General features: G+C 40.0%; 2 protein-coding genes across 5 annotated transcripts; one reads left to right on the top strand and one right to left on the bottom strand.

Moving 5' to 3' along the window:
- Window positions 1-10008: 10008 nt before the first annotated feature.
- tarbp2 (TAR (HIV) RNA binding protein 2) lies at window positions 10009-15864 on the top strand. 2 transcript variants are annotated; one of them, XM_068593719.1, is made up of 8 exons: window positions 10009-10205; window positions 10889-10936; window positions 11265-11591; window positions 11806-11875; window positions 12049-12166; window positions 12640-12767; window positions 13054-13249; window positions 14078-15864. In XM_068593719.1, exons 3-8 carry the CDS (start codon window positions 11275-11277, stop codon window positions 14233-14235), a joined length of 987 nt encoding a protein of 328 aa, XP_068449820.1. In that variant the 5' UTR covers window positions 10009-10205; window positions 10889-10936; window positions 11265-11274; the 3' UTR covers window positions 14236-15864. The 2 variants fall into 2 exon arrangements, with proteins under 2 accessions (XP_068449820.1, XP_068449819.1); XM_068593718.1 differs by lacking the exon at window positions 10889-10936.
- On the bottom strand, window positions 15837-22243 carry LOC137796066 (protein ITPRID2-like). 3 transcript variants are annotated; one of them, XM_068593713.1, is made up of 11 exons: window positions 22206-22243; window positions 21361-21389; window positions 20670-20723; window positions 20094-20133; window positions 19750-19797; window positions 19527-19622; window positions 18870-19078; window positions 18121-18746; window positions 17617-18018; window positions 16787-16871; window positions 15837-16126 (listed from the first exon to the last, which is right to left on the bottom strand). In XM_068593713.1, exons 6-11 carry the CDS (start codon window positions 19571-19573, stop codon window positions 16035-16037), a joined length of 1461 nt encoding a protein of 486 aa, XP_068449814.1. In that variant the 5' UTR covers window positions 19574-19622; window positions 19750-19797; window positions 20094-20133; window positions 20670-20723; window positions 21361-21389; window positions 22206-22243; the 3' UTR covers window positions 15837-16034. The 3 variants fall into 3 exon arrangements, with proteins under 3 accessions (XP_068449814.1, XP_068449813.1, XP_068449816.1); XM_068593712.1 differs by lacking the exons at window positions 21361-21389; window positions 22206-22243 and having other exon boundaries at window positions 17617-18746; window positions 19750-19787; window positions 20670-20693; XM_068593715.1 differs by lacking the exons at window positions 19527-19622; window positions 19750-19797; window positions 20094-20133; ... (1 more) ...; window positions 21361-21389; window positions 22206-22243 and having other exon boundaries at window positions 17617-18746; window positions 18827-18909.
- Window positions 22244-22953: the final 710 nt, after the last annotated feature.

The following is a 22953-nucleotide window of genomic DNA, read 5'->3' as shown; positions in this document are numbered from 1 at the left end:
CTTCATTAAGTCTTCTATTGAGTACCATATCAGACATGATTGGGGTTTTTTTTTATGGTGGAGAAATTCACCTTTTCAATAAAAAAAAAGACAGTTTTTTGTTTTAAGACATACAAAGGATATCAGCTCATGTTTGAAAAGACTTGATGTGATAAATGAATGAGCATGTTGCGGGTAGCAATCACTTCATTTTCTCTGGACCACACACAGAAAATATGAGCAAGCCAGCAGACATGAAGCAATGCACCAATGTATGCAGGCAGACACAAATACACACATGAAGATGAGAAACCAAGCCATGGTGTGTATGGAAACAAATAGAACACGCGTATGTGAAAATACAATGCACAGATATAATATGTGCAAATGTGCAAGCATATATAATGCATATATACACACAGACACACACGCAGACACAGACACACTTACACACAAATAAACACACTCATGCACACATTTTCTGCCTTTAAAATGAGGCAAACCACTGGGGAAATTTAATCTGCTATAGCAGAAGGAAAAGAGCTCTGAAGCCGCAAAAGGAAAGTAGTTTTAGAAGGAGACTTATGGTTAGGATGATGGAGTTGATGGAGCATTGCATGCCTCGAGAAAAATCAGATTTACAGCTGTACTTTGATACTTATGCATTATTCTTGGAACAATCAAAGGTCTTACTTACTGCTTCTTGTTTCCAAAGACATTTTGATGTAAAGGGTTTTGCATTTCACTTTTGTTTGCTGTTTGCTTCTTACGATGTCTAATTTAATTTCATATTTACATAAATAATCTAATTTATGTCTTAAATTATACACATGGGAGATTATCTTGCACCCTGCAGGAAATATAATGCCTGAATAAACGCAAGATGGTTAAAGTTGGCCAATAGGAAAGTAAAATGCATTAAATTAAGACTTTTTTCTTATTTATTAGTTATAACGTGGAGTTTGGGACTATGTTTTTAAAGATTTATTTATAGATCTTGACGTTAGATGTGCGTGTTAACTATTTCTATATAATCTTTTCATTGTGAAATCTTCCACACCTTGCGAAGTAATGATTAATAAGGGATTCTCCTTGTTTGTACATACTATATATTTACAACAATATATAGATATTGTAAGGTGTGTTATTTTTCTACTTTTTATTATGTATTTTCTATATTTTCTGTAACTTTCCACGATGAAAAAATCACTATGTTGCATCAGTGTAAAGAAACATAAGAGCATAAATTCATTCATGTTCATAATTTTGCTCATAGATATCGAACCACCACTGTTTGCTGACTTGTTGTGAATTGAGTGTATAAGATACTGTAAATAGAGATAAAGCATTACACCTCATAAAGGTAAACATGTTGTAAAAGTTGTGGTGTGAAATCATGACAATGTTGGTGCTTTCAAAAGTAAAGACATTTCAAAAGCATGATCTCCACTGGTGTTATTCGTATTTGTGAAGGTGTCTTAAAAGACATACCACCAGAAGCTTTCTGAGAATGAAGCTCACTCCTCCACGCCTCATCTTCTCTTCACTCACTGTCGTTCTTTTCATATCTTACTATATTTCCAACTCACCCTGGCCAACCGAATACTTTCATTATCTTTTGCAGCACTAACAAAGCCGTCCACTGAAGTGAAGTCTTAACTCCACACAATGACCCCCTTTCAGAGAGCCACTGTAGTTACACTCAAGACAATTACTCCACTCTCGAGCTTGAGAGGGGTAATTACTGAGAGCGATGCTCCAGCAGAGTCAGGAGAGAGGAGAGGAGGGGATTAGGACAGGGGAGTTGTGGTTGTATTGTTTATTGAGGGAGGCGGTTAAACAAAGGACCCCAATTAAGGCAGGATGCAGGACGAAAGACGTGATGTGGAGATACAAAAGTGGAGGTGAAGCTGAGTTGACCATCAAGTACACTTTAGTCCGTCAAAAAATCTCCACATTGAGGCCCTGCTGCAAGAGTAGATAACAAGCTGAAGTCCCGACAAGTAAAACATGTGTCTTTATGTCCAGTCAGGTTATATTGCGGAATAATAAAAATACTTGAGCTGGGTGGACTACCCACTCTGCTTTAAAAGAGCCGTAGCTTCGGGAAAAGACTAAATGAAGTCGACAACACATGTACGAGCACCAGATAAAGAATTACTCAAAGAGAGATTCTGTGTCATATGTGAAGAACAGGTGGACAGGTGATGGTTGAGATAAAACAGCAGGTTAAACAATTTCAACAATATGTTAACGTCCATCTAAACTACATAATTATATTAATTCTATTATTTTTTAAAAAAGAAGAAAAAAGAAGATAGCGTTCCTTCTTAAATAGAAAAGTAAAGAGTTACATCACATGAGTGAGGACCTGTACAGCTGGAACCCCCCTGAAGCTGCCGACTCTCCTGATGTAACATTTACACTTCTCAAGCTGCATGGTTCCAATTTAGGGCTTCTAATGAGCTGTAGTTGAGGTCAATTTATATAAAACGACCTGGGGCCGACTCTGTCATCAGGGACCGACATGTTTATGGTGGTCTGAAGTGGGCGCACGGTCGAGTCCACAACATAAAAGGCAAACAGGGGGAATGGGGTATGAGTAGGGTGTGTCAGGCCAGAGACTGAGGGGGGAGCATGAGGGAGATGGGGGGGGGGGGGGGTTAAGAAGATGGTCAGTGGCTTTAAAAACCTCTCCTGCTACTGGTATTTTCTGCCTTTTTTTTTTTTTAAATACATCCCTGAGCATTGGCGGTGGTGGTGGCCTTAACTTTATTTTTACTTCTTTTATTTAGAAAGCCAGGAAACATTAAGTGTTGCTTCAAATAAGGCCATAAAAAGAAAAAAAATATACATGCAGTGACACATCGCGGCAAAAGAAGAAGAAGAAGAAGCTGGTGAATCTGTTCCATATGGTTTGCCCACTCGTGCCCCTGTACTCCTTTTACAGAAATCCCTGCGATACACCGACTTGTTGGGACTAAAAAGGTTATTCCAGAGGATCCCAGACACACAAGTTAAAGCCATCACACAGCCCATTTCCGACCTAACTAACACCAAGAAGCAATTTAAAAACATTCACTCAAGCGATGTTTAGTTTCGGCATAAGACTTGACGAGCGCCATAAACTTGCGCTTAATGAATTGCTCCAGTTTCAACTCTCTGAGGTTCCAGTGGTTTGAAATGAGAGCACAACAGCTCATGATGTGTTGAAGAAAATGCTAATGAATCTCCTTTTTCCTGTTATTATCTGGTCCTAAATGAATAGTCAAGTGAAACAATGGGGACCCTGCTCTGAAATGGCCACAGGCACGAGGGGCATGCTGGGCGGGGGTTTTGTGGGCGGCATGAGGCAGGACAAAAGCACAGGTGTCTGCAGGTGTGACTGCGACTCTGTGGCGGAGCGGGGGGAAGAAAGGGAAAAGAATGTCAGCCCGCCCGGAGGCTCAGCAGTCAAGCCGTAAGTAAAAACAAGATAAGGCTTTTTTTTTTCGCAAAGGGAAAAGGTAAATTGACCTGAGTGAACCATAACGTGACCTGAAGAGAAGGAGAGGACGAGCTCAATAAAACAAAGCTGAAGAGGAACACTGAACAGATAAGAGAGGGCAAGAGGTAAAAAGGTCAGGCGACCATGCAGATGCACTCTAAGTCTAATTTTCTCACCGTCTTCGGTCATCATTTACATTTGTCAGGAAACAGCAGCAAGTTACAGAAAAGTACAACAAATGTGCCTCACTGATTAAAGGATTTTCTCCATACATGCAGTAAACTTAGTTATTGTGACCGAGCTGATGCAACACTCTCGTATCTTGCAGCGCTGCTTCCTATCTCTCCTCACTGAGTCATTGTTATACAACGGTGATGGAGGTTAGATCACCCTCTCACTTTTGACGGAACATACAGCAAGCAGCCTGTGTGTCTTGCATCATCAAACTTGGAGTGCTTTTCATATTTCCCACTCTAATCACACAATGTCACATCCCTTTCCAGCCCAGAGCTGCCTTTAAAGTTTAAAGGGAGTCCTCCCTCGCTGCCCAGTGCTCCAAATGCGGCACTAAACGAGGCCATTTTGTTTATAGGAACTGTGGGAGGGTTGTGGGCGACTCTGTGCCCCTTTAAAAAGATAATATGCTTCCCATTTAATGGCCTCCGGATGACAAATTGCTTCCAGGGGAAAATGAAGTTAAGAAAATTGCACGTGTGACACAAAAAGACATCCACTCCACTCAAGATGTTTGACATCCATAATTCAATTACACAGCAGTCGGTGCAGTTTTTTAATAACCACATTTGCCCTTACGGCATGAATAAAGTGCAGCCTTAAGCTTTATCTGTGATCACGAGTATTTCTCATCATGTAAGCGGAGTGTACTTTTACTAATCGTTACAAATGATTTATTTTTAATTCAGTTCTCACACAGTTTGCACAGCTGGCATGGTTCACTTTCATTTTGACCACAATTGAAGGTTTTTTTTCTGTTTTCATTAACTAGAACAATAGCCTTATACCTCTTGGAGATGGTTGGAAAAATACTTGATGGCCAATTATAGCTTAATACCCTAATAAATATCTAGAGCACCCGTAAACTGCTCTTTCCTTTAGAAAATGCTTACTATCTTGATGGTATGATGGTATTCTGACATGCGGCCCAAACCATCCCAGTTTGCGTTTTTCAAGCCACTAAATACTTCCTTGGAACATTTTAAGCGAAGGGATTTAAGAGAGACAATGCCGAATGGGGGGGAGGGGGAGGATTTGCGAAAACACAACACATTCAGAAGAAAAGGTAGAGAGAACACAATCAGATAGAACCGACACTTATAATGCAGATAGGGGTGAGAAAAGAGAACGCGGCCAAACAGCTCATTAATCCGGATTTGGATCAATTGAATGAGGAAACTGGAGAAGGAAAAAGAGTCAGGGAGGAAGGAGCGAGAAGAGAGAGAGAGACAGTAGGACAGACAGAGAGAAAGAGAGAGACAGTCAAAATGCAAAAAGAGAACTGAGTGATTTGGGTTGGAAGCGGGAGCAGGGAGCCTGGGTTGGCAGGGTTTTGGTGGAGGAGTGTGGTGGTTCAGAAGTCCTCCAGCGCGAGGCGCCACTGTGTCCGGCGGGGGCCCTGACCATGAGCTGCCTCACCCCCCCAGAGCCACGGCCACAAACCCCTTCTCCCCCTTCACCACCAGCACCGCCACCCATCCAACCCAAAACCCACTGGCAGGCAGCGCTCCACTGAAGCTGCTGCTGCTGCTGCATGTTTATTTAATATTCTGAAGAAATTGAAATATCTTTGTGGGTTAACACACATACATACGCAATTACACATCACTCACCCGCACACACACGCACGCACGCATACATTCACACACATTACCACCGCAATATATAAATAAATAAAGTCGAGCAATAACGTTCTCTTGATCTGTGGCCAACAACGGAGTTAGAGAAAATCTTTTTCAAATGGTGTTTTCAGAAGCGTAGAGGGAGGAGCGTGAATGTCTGACACTGCATGTTGCCTGAGCGGGCGGCATGTCTCGGACTGACTCCCACAGAGGAGAGAGAGCGATGCCAAACTGGTTGAAAAACAAGAAATGGGTCCCATGTGACAGGAACTGAGCAACTGTGACAAATAAATAAGAGCAAAACTTTAAAAACGCTGGTAGATTCAAACGTCGGCTCCATCAAACATAGATGGCGTTGATTCTATAAAAAAAACAACTAAGCATTTCACATGTTAAGCAATTTAGCAACGATGTGTGGTCTGTAAATGAGAACGCGTATATGAGGTGTTTGTGAAGTGCTAAATGAGCAAATGTGCATGCCAGTCTTTTTCTGTGTGTGTGTGTATTTATACATGCAGGGTGCACACACGCACACACATCCATAATGACTTTCTGATCATTACAAAGCAATTCCTTCAGACAAAAATCCCTTAAACAGCCTCGGTTTTTGGGCTTCATGCGATCCCCCTCCTGTCTCCTCGCTCCTCAACAGCCACCAACCACTGCTACTGCCAAAAATAACACAGGAGCGCCACTCGAACCCGCGCCTCACCACAGCACAGCTTGGCTGCAAGAGAAGGATCAAAACACACACAAAAAAGGAAACACATCATATTGTGGAAGGAGGGAAAAAGAGCCTTCATACAGCTCCATGCTTCAAGATATCTACTGATGATTTTGGCAACCAAAGAACCACACATACTAATGCTCCAGGCCAAGACAGGGAAAAGGAAAGTGTGTTTGTGTATCTGTGTGTGTCATTGTGTGCATACATTTTGGAAGCACCGTAGCTGCTAAGATGGTATTCATTTCTGATGATCATTTAGTCAGTGATTCAACCACAAGCTCAATGAAAAAACACTTACATTATCACGTTATAGGTCAATAAATCCGGACTCTCAACTGACAAATGAAGACCAGGAGCACAAGACTTTCACGCTGATAGAATGAATAATGAGTAGGATGGGGTACTTTCTGGTCACAGCTAAATCATGGTTTTCTTTATTGTAGTTTTGAGAGTTCAATTGGGAGACAACTTGACTCATTGTCATGGCCTGTTCACTTTGTGTTGCACTTGGCAAAATGTTCTTATCCACACTGGCATGCTGATGCCAGTAGATGAAGCCATCAGGATCCGAGCTCTATTTCAACGGTGGCCAGCAAGGGTTTACGAGCAAACCATCATGGGATTAATTGCCGAGCCGCGGAAATAAAAGAAGTGATGGAAAGGTGGAAAATGGACGAAAATATTTTATGGAAGTGCTGCTGTATTAGTTAGGAAGGAGGTTCTGAAACTTGTTGGTCCAAAGGATTTAAGGGTCTACACACGACTCCTCTGTGTATTCACCAGAGCAAAGAGGGATCCAAACTAAGCGAAGACATTCCACCAAAATTAGAGTTGTCGTCTTTTACTTAATTATTTTTTATTCATACTATAAATAAATGCAACATTCCAACCAATCCACACACACAAAATAGTCACGTTTGGTCCTGCCTCGTAGACTATATAGGGCTGTCTTCTCAACTGATTCTTGTATACTTGTATACTCATTGTGTTTTTATATTTAGTTTTGCAGCACTTGGACTTCCAGCGGATTGTTGATTAGACCTGCAGCTTTCTATTTGATTTATTTGTCCTTTTACAGGAACTGTTTGATTTTATTTCATTGCATAATCTTAATTGTTTCCTCTAATGTAAAACTCTGTATCTTTGTTTTGAAAGGTGCTGTATATATTACATGTGTGGTTAGTATAAAGCTGTTTCCCTGTTGGCCCATGGGGCAGATGACAGGTGTCAGGCCATACAAGGCCCCAGAGTGCACAAGCAGCCCCGTCGATGAGGCTGGTCAGAGGGGCAGTTCAGTGACTCACTGTCGCCCTCTGCTGGTTCCTTTCAGTCACAGCACCTGATTGCACCGAGAGCCAGGAATGCAATGAAATGTTCCAACAAATGCTCGTTCGTTGCTGTCGTGTATAATTAACCCTGTAAGACCCCTTGTTGTGATATTACAACGTCACTTGTATCTCTCCAAAAAATACATTAGCAAAAACGTTTTTTCAGGAAAGACCACATTTACATAGTCAACGGGTCCTATTGTCTTGCCTTGCAATGCCATTGGATTGTAAATGTTTATATAGGTCTGGCCAGAAGGCCTTGAACTCACTCTACCTGCAAACATTCCTGGAAGCGCGTCTCCTTGTTTCATTCAACTGGATATATCAACATTGAAGTAAGAATATTGTTTTGGTGATTGTTAGAATATGTAGTTCATGGTTATTGTGGAATTAATGCATCACATTAGATTTTCAGCTTGTTATGTCATTGTTGTAATTTTACAACATTGGGTGAAAATGGTAGCTAAAATAGCATGCACCTTGCACACTACATGGAAACATTCCACTTCTTGAATGTTCAGATACAGGATACATACTTACAGAAATATAATGTATTTGAGTCACACTTTACAAATGGTTTATTTGTTGTAATTCTAAGTTTAGACCAGATTTGAATCGTTCTAAATGAGTGAGGGTAACCCAAACGCTTCGTTATTTCTATTTTTGCAGTGAGATATAGTCAACTTTTTTTTTATCTGGACTTTGTTTGTTTGTCCAAATATCTCCTTGTTACACAATATTGGAAGAAAAAAATGATTCACACCTAATCATTTACTATTTCACTGTTATATTCAGACTTCTCATCTTACTGTCTCTGTTTAATCTTACACACAACTCAACATGTCTCCTGATGGCAGTGAGACTGGGGAATCTGTATGTTTCTGTCTGAAAGAACGTGCAGTTCCTTTGTTATCATATGACCATTTCTCACAAGCCGCTTTATGGGACGCGGGGAAAGGTTCACAGTTAGACCGAAGACGTCATGAGGGTTTCTGTTAGTGGGTTATAATGAGTATTTAAGAGGTGGTTCTTTGAGAGATCTTTGAGCAGTCTTGGATATGCAATTTGTTTATCATGTTGTACTTCTGACTCTGCTCCTTCCTTGCAACGAATAAATGTTCCTGTTTTAATGATTTTACTCCGAGGGGTCGAGTGAATTTTTCTAACACACAAGCCAGATGTTGTTTGTGGAATGATTTGGAGGATGGTTGTGCAGGGACAAGTGTAAATGTTTTGGAACGTGGGGGTTGCATGTCTGGTGCATTGTTCAGGGAAAGGTGTAAATGTTCTGCAATTTGGGGATGTAAGAGTTCTGGGTGGGGTTGTATTTTCCTTTTGTAATTGTAAGTAAAGAGCAATTAGGCTAGCCAGACAGTATTGTGTGCCATCAGTTGAATGTATTGCCTGATTAGGATTAATTTCCATTGGAATTAGTGATCTTGACCACCAACCGATATGTGTAGGGACATGGTTGCACATTTCCCGGTGAATACAACATGAGGACGCTGCAGACATTGCGTCAAAGGGTATTCTAATACTGTCTGCAGAAAATGCAATCACTGTCTCTGCTTTTCAGAGGAAAGGAACTGCTTTGGGACTACCATTGCAAGTAAACTACGGACACTAATTCTTTGAAGTTTTCCTTCTGTTTTGTATAACATTTTATACAGTTTTTATGTTTTTAAAATACATTATGATTTATAAAAATATAAGTGTTTGGTGATTAATGAAATGTACTGTTATAGTGCTATGTAAGCAATACACACTCCAAATTGACCAGTAGTTGTTTTGTGCAATTGTTCTGACAGTTTGAGAGCAAATGCTGAAATTCTGCTACCAAGGAGGCCCAACATTGCAATATTAGCTACAACGTTTCCCTAAAAACTTTTTTTTTTTATTAATCCTTCATTATCTGCATCAGAAGACTCTTACATCTGACTTAAAACAAATACAAATTAGATATTATTTTTATGTTTGGGTCTTACAGGGTTAAGAGAACCGTCCAATTCAACTCGCTGTTCGTGCAGAAAACATGAAACATGATACATTACTGGAGGATGACTTGCTCACGCGCAGAAAACGAAACTAACTCTAACCTTAACCAAGGTACAGTTGACACGTGCACTTACTTGAATACTTCAACTTCCGGGTACTTTTTCATCCATATGCAGTGTAACTAGTTGGCAAATACATTCATAAAGTAGGTTTGTTTTTACGTTGACTCGGCGTTAATTTGATAAGCCAATGTCTTCACGTTGATTAAATTAATTCGACTATGTCACGTGCATTAAAACGTTAAATCGTTAGCGTGTACTTTAAGCACAATTTAAAATGGACGACTTTAATGTTTAATGAGATCAGTTTTAGATTTGTTTTACACCAACCTAAATCCTCAGTCACCTGTCCCTGTTATAATGAAACCTGGACATTTTAATGTACCTTCGCACTCAAACCTCGCACACTGACCGTAAAAGACGTTTGCAACAATGTCGGCGTTTCCCGGTGTTTAAAACGAACCAACCCAAAGCGCCAACGGACCAATCAGAAAGTCGAGTTTCGCGGGACTCCGTCACACGTCATAACTGTGCTCCTACGACAACAGGACCCCGCTGCATTTCGTCGGCGCCGAGGGGTCGTCTGCTCTTCACATGTCGTTGCCTCGTTATCTGTTTGGGAAAATACCGCCTAATGAAAACGAGTGTCTGTTATTGGGGTGGGGAGGAGGGGGGGATCGATCACCCGATACCGATCGGCTCTGTCTGCGTGAAATAGGGAATGAACGACGAGACAGCATCGGACAGCTGGAAGAGAAACTCCGGGTGCTCCAGGTGTGAAGCCTCACAGAAGCTAAGCTAGGCTAGCACTTCGGCTAGCGAAGGGGGACTGGCTGACGAGTCACAACAAACTTTAGTTAGCTAGCTTAATAATAAGGTACCAGATGTGTTATTACGAGACATCCGATGTCATTGATTCGTCTTCAATCGAGACATGAATGGCCCATTTTGGTCTTTAAATCGCTGTTTGTATTTGGGTATTGCTGCTTTGATCCAGACACCATGCTATTGGTGTATGCAGCCCAAGTGACCGCTACACAAATACACTTTATTGACACTTTACACCACTGTAAATAGTGTGCACAGTCCCTTCGAGAACTAACACAACCTTTTTTTTTTAGTAGTAAGCTGTTTTGATTATTGTTTATTTTTCTCAAGCTAAAGCATCTGTTATTTAGCCTACCCTCGTTGATAAAAGTAATAGAAGCATATATCAATATAACACAACACAATTCAACAACACCACAAATTGCAGCCTCTAAAATGACTCTATAGTTAAATCAACACTTCACAGGTTTGGTAATATTTACTGCAAGACTGAACATTTTTCCTAATAGGATTGTTTCCCCTATATGTGTTCATATACTTACGACTTTTGTATAAATGAAATAATCATGCTTGAAAAATTCTAATTAGTGTGACATCACCTAAAATCTGTACTCATTTATTTGCCTAAGATTTTGGAGTTGAGCTGCTGAGATTTCCATTGCCACAATATGAAGGAGGTAAAGGACATTTTTAGTTTATGGTTACTTTCGCAAATTGGTTTTATAGATTTGAATAAGCTGGACATTGTTTCTGGTTAGACTGTTAATACATTTTGAAAAAGGATTGTCTTATATTCATCTGGTGTATTGGATATCTCCAAACTTTTTGTAATTTTGGTGAAGGGTTTTTTAGTAAGGCAAGCCTCAGTTCGGTGCACTAATGAAAGTATTCAATAGACAAGACTGTGAAAAACAATCATGCTATAACATGTTTCTTGAAAGGTATGACTCCCTTTATAAATGAATTAGCAGTCCTTCTAATGCTGGATCTTTTCTTTATATTTAGTATTGAGCAAATGCTGGCTGTGAGTCCCGGAAAGACGCCCATCAGTCTGCTGCAGGAGTATGGAACGCGGATAGCCAAGACCCCAGTGTATGACCTGCTGAAGGCCGAGGGACAGGCCCACCAGCCCAACTTCACGTTCCGCGTCTCCGTCGGAGAGATCAGCTGCACCGGCCAAGGGCCCAGCAAGAAGGCAGCAAAGCACAAAGCAGCAGAGGCTGCTCTGAAGATGCTCAAGGGAGGTCTCGGAGGTCCCGTCGGAGTTGGTGTTGGAGTAGGTGTTGGAGTAGACGGGTTTATTGGGGTTGACGTGTCTACTGATGCGGACAGGTCAGTTTTTCTTTAGTTTCTTTTTCTTCGTGTCTCTAAAGTTAAAATGATGTATTGACAGCAACATTTGGGAAAGATTGTGTGTGGCATCAGCCAATGTAACATCTCAGTATTCAATGTACATCCAAGCACTAAATAATACATGTGAGATAAGAGGTCCGTGTGGTTTCATCACTACCTGTTCTTAGTATGCTCTATCTCATCTTCTGTACAGCTCCCAGTCAGAGATGAAGACCTCAGGCAGTTCTCAGCAGTCTGAATGTAACCCTGTCGGGGCTCTACAGGTAAATATACAAGATAACTCATGTAATTTAAAATTTTATTTGGCTGTTTGACAGTCAACTAATGGATGCTGTCATTGTCAGTACTTACTGTCATAAAAAAAACCTGCCTGGTTTATAGTTGTATGCATTTTTACAAGTTTTTGTAAGCATGTCTTTGTGTACTTCTCTGCCAGGAATTGGTGGTGCAGAAAGGATGGCGTTTGCCAGAGTACACCGTGACTCAGGAGTCTGGTCCAGCGCACCGCAAGGAGTTCACCATGACCTGCAGAGTGGAGAGATTTGTGGAAATCGGTAAAACACATAGTGTTTAGTTCTTTGAGATTGCTATGTGTATTTAAAAGTTTTGTCATGGATCAAATCCAACTTCTGCAATATTAAGATTTATGTTAACATGCCACACCTACTCCCCTTAAATACCCTAAAGTTTGGTCGTCGGAGATAAAGCATTCAGGCACTAACGAAATAAAGCCAATAAAATTGAAGAAAATCAAACATTTCTTTTGTATTTTTATAGAGGTGCTGTGTAATTGCTGACCTTTAGTAGCATTTACTGAATCACAAGAGCATTGAAAGGTCTCTAGTTCAGTTTTCAATGGCTTCTAAGATGAAACATTTAAGAGCAAGAAATAGATTAGACGAGCTAAAATAGAGCCGATATAAGGTGACTTCAGTTGCTTACCTTATCATTGTCATCCTGAATGAATATCAGTCTCATCAACAATCAGTGATCATTGTTCAACATTTCTCAACCTGTTCTTCTCCAGGAAGTGGAACCTCTAAGAAACTAGCCAAGAGAAACGCAGCAGCTAAAATGTTATCGCGTATACACGATGTCCCAGTCGACCTGAGGACCAGCAACGAAGTTGACGTGGAAGAAGATACGTTCAACGTGGTGAGAAACTAACAGAAATAAACTCACTGTGTGCACAGTTGACAAAGCTGATGAAAATCCTGCGTGTTACATTACTCTGCACATCACAGGAAAGGATGCACAGTACTGAAATACATGCAGATATTGTTTTTGCATTGCATAGTGCTTAATAATGTCTGGCAATGTCCTTCAAATGTTATACAGAATAGCATAAACTATGCAGCTGACGCCCCATCTCCCCTTTTCTTACTCATTAATCTTAAGTGTTTATAAACTGCTATGATCTTCACCTTCCCTGCACACACAGCACATGGGGAGCAAAGCTGAAACGGGCAAAAGTAAAGGCTTCAGTTGCACCTGGGACTCGCTGCGTAACTCCGCTGGAGAAAAGATCCTGCAGCTGCGCAGCCACCCTCTGGGCATGCCCACGGACTCTAACTTCTGCTCTTTGCTGAATGACCTGTCCACTGAGCAGCGCTTTGACGTCAGCTACCTGGATCTGGGTGAGTTCACGTTCACAAACAGTAGCTTTAGAAGAAATTACATTTGCATTTCCTTCTGCTGAGCATCAAAGTGTAAAAAACGGTAGTGTTTAAGAAACATGGACATCACTGGTTACGTGTCTGTATGCATGAAGAGACGCATTTTAGTTAGGAGCATGCCCATAAAATGATTTGGTTGAGCTTACACTGTGCATAAGATAAACCATTAGTGTGCATAGTTGTCACACTATCTGCACAAACTTTAACAGCATTATGGGTACACATTAATGGCATCATACCACAAAACCAATTCTGCGTAATTAATATTACTTTCATCAGATATGAGGAAGTAGCCCACAGCTGCATGTTGTCACAGTTTAGTACAGACAAACCATTTTATTAAACCATTATTGATATTAATTTGTTATTTTTGCTGGATTTGGTGAGTGTCAGTAAATTTTAGATTAACACACTTGTGTTCATATAAGTTGTCAAACAAACATGGATCATTACATTCAAAATGTACTCAGTGATACTACCTAACATTCACTAGTTTATCTTAATTCTATAGCATTACAACATGTCATGGTTTACTGTCAATAAACTACCTTATCTTCCAAAGAGCATATCATGTTTTAGTAGTTGCAGTCTCATACTTAATTGTAGCAGAGTAATAAAAGAAGAGTCATTACTGTATCAACCTAATCAAATTAGTTTTGGAAATAAAAGCCGTCAGGCTGTCGAGACTTTTACATTTAGCTATGATGATGGAAATAACTTTTTTTTGTGTCAAATCTTGCTGAACAAATTGAATTGTTAAAAAAAGACTCTTGTTTGTGTTTGTTTCAGAGGAGCGCAGTCTGAGTGGCCTGTGCCAGTGTCTCGTGGAGCTGTCCACACAGCCAATCACAGTGTGCCACGGCTTTGCCCCGAACATCGATGCCGCTCGAGCCAATGCAGCCCACAATGCACTGCAGTACCTCAAAATCATGGCTGGGGGGAAGTGATGCCATGTTCCTCCTCACAGACTTTCTTTTGCCAGGATAAATGTCCTCTTTGGACGACGGAGGCACTTTTTTGATGAGTTTATATAACGCAAATTACCTCAAATGTGGAAATAGAGACTTTTCCTGTCCCTAAATTGACCCCCGGAGCCACATGGATTTCTTATTGTTGCCAATGAAGATTGAGTTGCCCGAAAACTCATATACCCCTCTTCTTGGCACTAAGCATATTGTCATCCGATACCCAGCACTGTATTTTCCCAAAAATCTCAAGTCTTTATTTGAAATCATAAATGGTGGCAAATTGCGACGCAACCAAAGGTCAAAGGCGTTTGTAGAAATTGGACTACGGAATCAACAATTATCGGGGCTTCGTTCAATCCCAGATCGAGGAAGGATGAACGGAAGAAAAAAATTCCAGCCATGTGCGGAAACGTGGAGAGAAAAGGACTCTGCTGAAAAGATATCAGAGGATAATTATTTTAAAGACTTCCCTGTTTTCAGATGAACTTGTATGAGAAAATTTGGCTTTTGTTGTACATTAATCTGGACCCTAAAAAAACTGGGAATTTTGAAAACTCACCATATTATCTTTGTTTAAACTTATGAACTCATATGGTTTATGGTTTTTTTAATTAAAATGTTCTAAACATGTTACTCTTTGGCGTTCCCAATGTAGAAATGGAAAGAAGGATCAGTGATGACTGAAAATTATTGATGAATTGTGTGCAATCTTTGACCGTTATATAAACCTCCTTGTTAGAGTTGGGCTCATGTTGATGTCTTTCAGAGCAGTAATAGAAAAAGTACTGCGTGTCTTTTTAATTCTGAGGATAGATAAAAAATACTCCACGACATTACAATTCAATTAAAAGTCACAGTTTCTCGTGAACTTGCAAAAAATAAATGATCACAGTTTGGAAATGACTGTTTTTTTTAAAAAAAAACAACCTCTGCTTTTATCACAGTTTTTGCACAAGGAGTAAATATGTTTTACTGTAAAACAACGATTAGTTAATTAGACAGGAAGGGGAACAAAGTACTGTGAATCTGCGTTGTTCGTTACTCGACTTTCAATATCAGAGACCAAACAAAGAACCTACCACATATTATGTGGAGTTTCAATGTTTTTTTGTGTCCATTATGCCTGATATTGTTTCATTTATAATCTAAACCCTTGTGATTTTTTTTTTTTTGTCAAAGTGACAATGATTCCTATAATTAAAATCGACAATGGTGAATTTCCAGATTATTTTCTCCAACTATTTGCTGTGTCTTGGTGTAAGGATTAATTTGCCGCCCACCTTGCACTCAGCCGGAATATGTATTGAAAATAGTGGACAGTTTGCACAACAATGCAGGCTGCAATGCAGGCTGACCCAAGTTTTCGTACATCTCCCACCGGTGTGTTTGATGTTAACTTCACTCTCTGAAAAGGCAGATCTGCATTTTGTTCTAATAATTCAAATCAGGAACTTTTGCTTGTTTTGTTGTTGCTAATACCATTGATATTGTCTACGCTGACATCAGATAGACTTCTTTGTTGTGGTAATAGAAACAGTTTTTAGAGAAATAAACTCAAATGTGAGCTCCATTCAATTTGTTTCCAATAAAACAATTTTGTACAATTTACTGCCAACTGTTGTAATAACTTGAACATGTTTGACTCACCAATTTAATTTAAATCAATTATTGTCCACACAGTATTTCTTCAAGAAATTTTAACTTGCTATAATATTACTTATTTACAATGTTCTATATTGGGGGTAACTACTTTTTAACGTAGTTTGCATGGTTATCGGTCATCTGCTCTGCGTGTTCAGTGAGGAGTTGACTTCTTCGTCTGCGTAGCCGCTGCTGTCTGACTGCACGCTGTCGACCCGGACCACCTCACCTACACAGGGACACAAACAGTCAGGCAACAACTCCATGCACTGTAAACACACGCTCACAAATTTATCCTATAACGTGTAAACACGTCCTCGCACATTTATTTTATGTCGTGTAAACAGGTGCTCACACACATCCTTTTCTATATACATTTGTCTAAACTATTCAGGACCTGGTTACTAGACCTGCAGTCGGCTCAAAGTAAAATACTCAAGTTTAGCAAGAGATTTTGTTCCTACACATTTCTGCAAACGTCCTTGTATAAACTGTTAACACCATTTTCGTGACACATTTAGAACTGTGTGAATACTGATTTTGTTGTGAACAGGGCTCTCGTGAGATCACATTTTCATCACATGATTAAAAGATTACACAATAACAATATTAACGCGCCATCTAAGGAAAATTAGAGAGTAAGAATGCTATAAATCAAATTCATCTTTAACATATTCGGAATTTAGTCATTTTTTTTGGCAAATTAAACAAAAACAGTCAGATTTCTGTTTCTAAATCCAGCTGATTTTTTTTTTCTGTTTTGACTCTGAAAAGTATGACAAGTCATGTTCCTGCTAAAGTGTAACACCGCAGCAGTTGTAACTATATTTGACCTGTGTTCATATAAAAATTTTAAAAAAACATTCACACAAATAAAATATAAATGTACCTTTGTCTTGTTTTTTGGACAACTGGGAGGTTGTTGTTCTTGTAGTCTCTAATTGTCCAGTATCGTCCTCCCCTGCACTGTGCACCTGCACAGACAACACGTATGAATGTATTATACAACTTTTGTACACCATAGAAAACTATTGGCTATAAGGGCTGAACAATGTTAAGTATTGTTTCATCATTCAAATCACAATGTATGCTTTTAAACATTTCAATTTTCTGATGGAATAGTGTAACAAAGCATCAGTTGTAACTACCATATAGTAAGCCTGATCTAATCACATTTAGTTTACTGTTTTTTTCAAGCAAGCTTTGCCTGCACAACAACAACAACAACAACAACAACAACAACAACAACAAAAATCTGCTAATGGACAGTTTAGCATAAAAATATAGGCAATAATTGCATCTAACTGAGAAGAACTCAGGAAGAAGTACAAAACTATCTGAAACTAAACGGTTTGATCAAAATCTTGTGAAGCAAGATGAGGCACTGGTGGGACACAATACACAATTACCCATAAGCCCACACCAAAGAGCAGTGGATGATGAGCCGGACCCATCAAACACCCTCAAAAATCCAAAATTATTTTCATCATAATTAATGTTCGTGCACATTAACCTGGTCTGATGGGCGAGTCTTTCATTAAATCACCATGTTGAGTCAACCTGAAAATGTTTGTCCTATTTTTGTTTAAATCAACCTAATCATGACTTGTCTGATTAATTATCCTTAAAGGGAACTACAGAGGTAAAATACAACTTTATCTGTCGAAATGTTTTATTTTAACGTTGGATTTTATATACTAAAGACTATTACTACATTACCTCCTCCAGCTCAAAGGAGTTAACTTCTTGCGGGTTATTGGAGTCGCGCCCGAGGCTCGGGTGTGGTCGTGGATTCAGGTACCGGCTTTCCCCCTCGTTGAATGGCTCCTCACAAGCCTGGACCGGAGGGACAGAGGAAGAGACGTCGTCCCCGTCCCAGCCGGTCACAGTGATGTAGCACTGGGCATAGCTACCGCTGGAGGCCAGGACAGGAAGTGACCTGGATGCACCCGGCTGTCTGGCAACAGACTCAGAGAAAGCCGCTTGTACATCGGGTTCATGTGATCCAGGACACGATCTATCGGTGCTCGCAGTCTCAGAGGAGATAGGAGGTGAGGTGTTTGTTTTTGCACTATGTGTGTGTCGACAGCAGAACGGCTCCTGGTGTACACTCTCCACTATCTGCGGGCAGATTAGATCATGCGTAAGCTTGGCAACTGGTTTCAGATCGGCAGTCTTTGTGCCACTTTGAATTGAAATAAACTGATGATCCGTTCCCAGCACCACGGTTTCTCCTGACAATGATGACGCTAGAGATGTTGTTTCACTGCGAGTCCTTCTCTCAAAGTCTCCTGGCGTGACGCCGTTTTCATCGGCATCAGCTTCATCTGTTTGTTTACTATCCTGCATCCCCTTCTGGCGGATCGTATTTCCATTTTGAAGAATTTCTGCGTCCGCCACGGTCTGCTGTGTTCGCTCCTCTTTTCCACTGTGCCAAGATGTCTCATGATCCGTGACCAGCCTCACATCCACAGCTGATTTACTCTTATCATCTGTCCCTAAATCCAGTTTCTTGGTGGCCCCAGTCTTGACTTTGTCCAGGACTATACCCACAATATCAGGGAGGCTGGACCTCTTTCTGGGCGAGGGCTGTGGAGAGGTGGAGTCCGACCCCCGAGGAGAACCCGTGTAGAGACACATCTTGGAGACGGTGTCCTTCAGCCTCTCCACAGGAGAGCGTGGCTCGCTGCGGACGCTGCTCCTGAAGCGTTCGATCCTCTCGACGGGAGACGAGGAGAAGGAACACTCTGGTGGGGCCAGTTTCTGCACAGGAGTGCGGGACACGTGAGAGTAGAGGGAGTAGAAAGCGTTGGCCATTGCTGTGAGCACTTGGACTTGTCTGAAACGACCTGTGGAAAGAATGAAATGTAAATTAGATCAATAGCTCTCATCACAAACATGCAAGAGTTCTTTATTCTCATCCACGCACCCAACAATAATGTAGAATTCCAAAAAGATCTCCATAGTCTTACTAGCAAGAGAGAGGCTGGGGTCTTCCTCTCGTATCCGCCGTAGCTGCGAGTCAAGGAAGAGGCGGAAGTTGATGCCCTGAGACAAAGAAGGGAAAGTGAAGAAGCGCGGCGGGATGCGAACGGTGACCTGCGGCTCATCAAGGCCGAAGCCCAGCTCGTACAGCGTCTCTTCAGCGTCCTCCGAACACAACTGCAGGATCTCTGATACACTAGTGTGCATGTGGGAAAAGAAGAAAAGATATGATGTAGTTTTCTGTTAAATGTTTTTTGGAAAGCCTATTAAGGCAAATTTGCGATTCTTTTATAAATAGAACTCAAAGTGTGTAATGCTTATTAGGATAGTTACAAAGTTCTTTACAAAATAATGAAATGTAAATACAAATAAAGCAATAAATGAATTAGAATAAAAAGGAGTAATTTCAAATATAAATAAGATATATATATATATATATATATATATATATATATATATATATATATATATATATATATATATATATATATATATATATATATATATCATTCAGATGTAAAGCCAGAAGAAAAAAATATAAAAGGAGGAAACTGAAACCTCTAAATTGTTGAGCAGGTTACTCAAGATCAAAGAGCCTCATTATTAGGGAATAATAAAGAGTTTTGAAAGTTTTGAAGCTTCACCTTGATGCACTTGTACGGGTGGAGGAGGAGAGGCAGCTGGAGGACATGCTGTGGCCCAAGTTCAGCGACGGCGGACATAGTTTCTGTCGAGGGGTACTTTGAACCAGACAGGTGAGAAGTTGAAGAAACGTACAGTGATCTCAAGCTCCTCTTAAGTATCTTAATAATAATGCAAACCTATATGTATTTCTTTGAGCTGAGGGAAAAGAAGTTGTCTGCTGACCTGGTGAGTCTGCTGGGATGTTGTTTGGAGGAAGGATGCTGCGGGACGCTTCATGAGAAGAAGAAGAAGAAGAAGAAGAAGAAGAAGAAGAAGAAGAAGAAGAAGAAGAAGAAGAAGAAGAAGGAACAGAACAGTGCATTGTTTAGTAAAGTAAGAAAGTCACGTCCTCAAATCGTCTTTCAATAAATAAAAAAGTATCTATCTGAGAATCACTTAATATTCAAGCGCCAAGTTAGTTCTGTTCTTTTGTGTAAAAAAGGAAATTGAGTTAAAAACTAATATAATAATAATAATAGAACTAATATAATTATTACTACATCTATAGGAGTGCAATTGCTACTCACCCAGCTTCAGATGTACTCTCTCCAACGTTTAACAAAGTAGCTGAAACAACAAAGTCTCGGATTAAAAAAAAACAAACAATATGCATCTAAATGTAGACTTTATCAATTATTTACAATTTGTTGGTTGGCTGAGTTACAGGCCAGAGGGTTGAAACACAAAGGCAACAATTAACCGCTGCACCACACACTGCAGGGTGTCGACAATGTTACGTTAGGTTTTTGTAAAGGTATTATGGAATTCTTTACCCTTCTTTTATTAGATACGTCGAGACATTAGACGTACTACTTGGGAAATGATGATGTTTTGACCTTATGTTAAATTTTTTATATATTTTCTAATGTAAATACTACATTTGTATATGTAAGTGTAGTTACATTTCATATAAAAAACAGAAACCTTCTATGAATTGTTAACTTTTCAGAGGAGGAACTTTCCACCCTCCACTTTCCCTTTTAAAAAAGCATCCCCAATGACAAAGGTAGAGTAATACTGCATAACATCCTTTGTGTGTGTGTTTATTTGTGTGTGCGTGCATGTGTGCATGCGTGTTTGTGCGTGCGTGCGTCCATGCGTACCATCAGCACCAAGACTGAGCTCATCGTCAAAGTTGCAGGGTTTCAGCACAGACTCTGGAGAAAAAACACACAGTCGATGATTTAAGTCATTTCACACATGGTTCCACATTATCTTCATTTTCTAAAAATGATCAACTGAAGAATGGACAAATTACTATTTTCAAACCTTACCTGTACTGTATGTGTCATAGGTGGAAAAGTACGTATGCACTTGAGTACTGCACTGAAGTATAATTTGAGGTGTTTCCATTTCATGCTACTTTATTCTACTCCACAACCATTTCGAAGAAACGTTGAACCTTTTACTTTTTACTCCACTATAGTTATATTACAGCTTAATTTACTGATTGACATTACAGTTACAATGAGTTTATTGAATATCTCAAAAGTATACAAAGGAAGTTGCTCCATCTTGACCAGCTACCACTGTAAAATGCTACTCCAATGATATAATGTACAGTAGTATAACACTAACAATATTGTATTTTTACTTTTGAGTACACTGCTGACAATACTTGCATACCTTTAAATCAGTGACATTGGTCATTTGTTAATAATTTGCAGGACTTTCACTTTACTGTCATGGAGTATTTTTTTAAGTGCAGTAAAGGATAAAAACATGCAACACTAAATGTGTATTCACGTGTCACAGATTTGGTAAATTCACGACTTTGTCTTATTACACACTCACCAAAACTCAGCTGACTGTTCTTCTTTGACCTGTAAGATATACGACAACATTTAAAGCACACACACAGACACACACACATTGTTATTTTGCGTGCTTCTTCTGTCAAATAACCAAGTCATTGCGTTTGCATATGCCTCATACGATAGCTAGCGTGGCTACAAAGCAGGCTTGTGAGATCGACTCCCTAATCGGCTCTCAAAGGCTGCAGATGTTTGTTAACTTCCTCTTGTGGAAATGTGCACTTGTTGAGCAGCATCAAGGTCAACACCTCTAAACCGATCTGGTCATTTTGATGTTGAGTTCTCAGAATGCATAAAGCATTACGCCACGCCTTAGATGCTGACTCGGTGACTGTAATAAGTATAACAGTAACTGTCATTTTATTCTAGTAACATCATAATATGACTCCTAAACACAGGGACATAGACAAAACAATTCAAGTTATTGAGTATTCTCTGTGAGACATTTTTCTACATCTTTACCTTTTTCTTTTTAACCATATTAACATTGCTTTGAAATGTCGTTGCATCCTCTAATGGCTGAGAAAGACATCTGACTTGTCATACAACCCACTTCAGAGCACTGTAACATTATGGCTTCAAAGAACTAAAATAAGCTCATTCTTTCCAAACTTGAAAAAAATACCTCAACGAAAAGTATTGTGGTAAACACAACACTGTTGCAACCTTCACGTGCCATCTTCCTGGAACACCTGACCTCAGAGAGTTTCCACTTTTCTACTCTCTTGTTGTTACAGTTTCCAACAACTGACACCTTGTCCTTCAGAGCCTGTGCTCAAAACAAGTATCATCTTACGAAAAAGGAAAAAAAGCGATTTGACTCACCCACAACCCAGGAGCCAGTTCTCAATCTTTCCTGTAACGCATCCTGTGGAAAGCACACATGCGCAACTCTTCAATTACTTTACTGCTTCACATTTGTCTTTCTATAAAACAAAATGTATATGCATCACTTTTCAATTGGCAATTTGACCATAAACCTGTTGTTACACAAACGACGGACACAGGATGGATCCCTCACACTTTTATAAGTTTGAACCCACCGTCAGAAAAGACATCATCGTCTGCTATAGAGGCCGAGGGGAGGTGGTCCAGCGGGCCGTTGGAGTCCAGCTCCCCTAAAGTGAGTTGCAGTCGGCTGCTGTTGATCCAGGCTCGCCGCCTGACTGTGGACGACCGGCTTTCCATCGCCTCAGTTCACAGACACCTGGCTATAGCATGGTGGGGTCGAAGCTGCAGAGGCACAAGAACAGGACAATATAGTTCTGTTTTTCTGGCTACTATTTCGTTTAAAAGGCTGAACATATTTTTACGATGAAGTCTGTAATATTTACTGTTACTGAACTTATCAACAGGATGCGCTCTCATAAAATGTATTATTTGGCACGTTGGACAAGCCTCGGATACAGCCGACTATTGTGTGGCAGATTAATAAATATTATTTCACATTAGCCACCACCACTATGGTTAAAGAATTACTCAATTACTGCTTTTAAATAAATATTTCCCATCAAAACAATTAATTAGGTTCAGGTTCAAAGTCAAGGTTTAGTAAAAAACTAGGTCAAATTAA

Source organism: Clinocottus analis, unplaced genomic scaffold, assembly GCF_023055335.1.
Source record: "Clinocottus analis isolate CAN_PGR_092001 unplaced genomic scaffold, fCliAna1.0.p SCAF_3, whole genome shotgun sequence".
Classification (NCBI taxonomy): Eukaryota; Metazoa; Chordata; class Actinopteri; order Perciformes; family Cottidae; genus Clinocottus; species Clinocottus analis.
The sequence above is the reverse complement of the archived record's forward strand: the minus strand, read 5'-3'. Positions and strand labels throughout refer to the sequence as shown.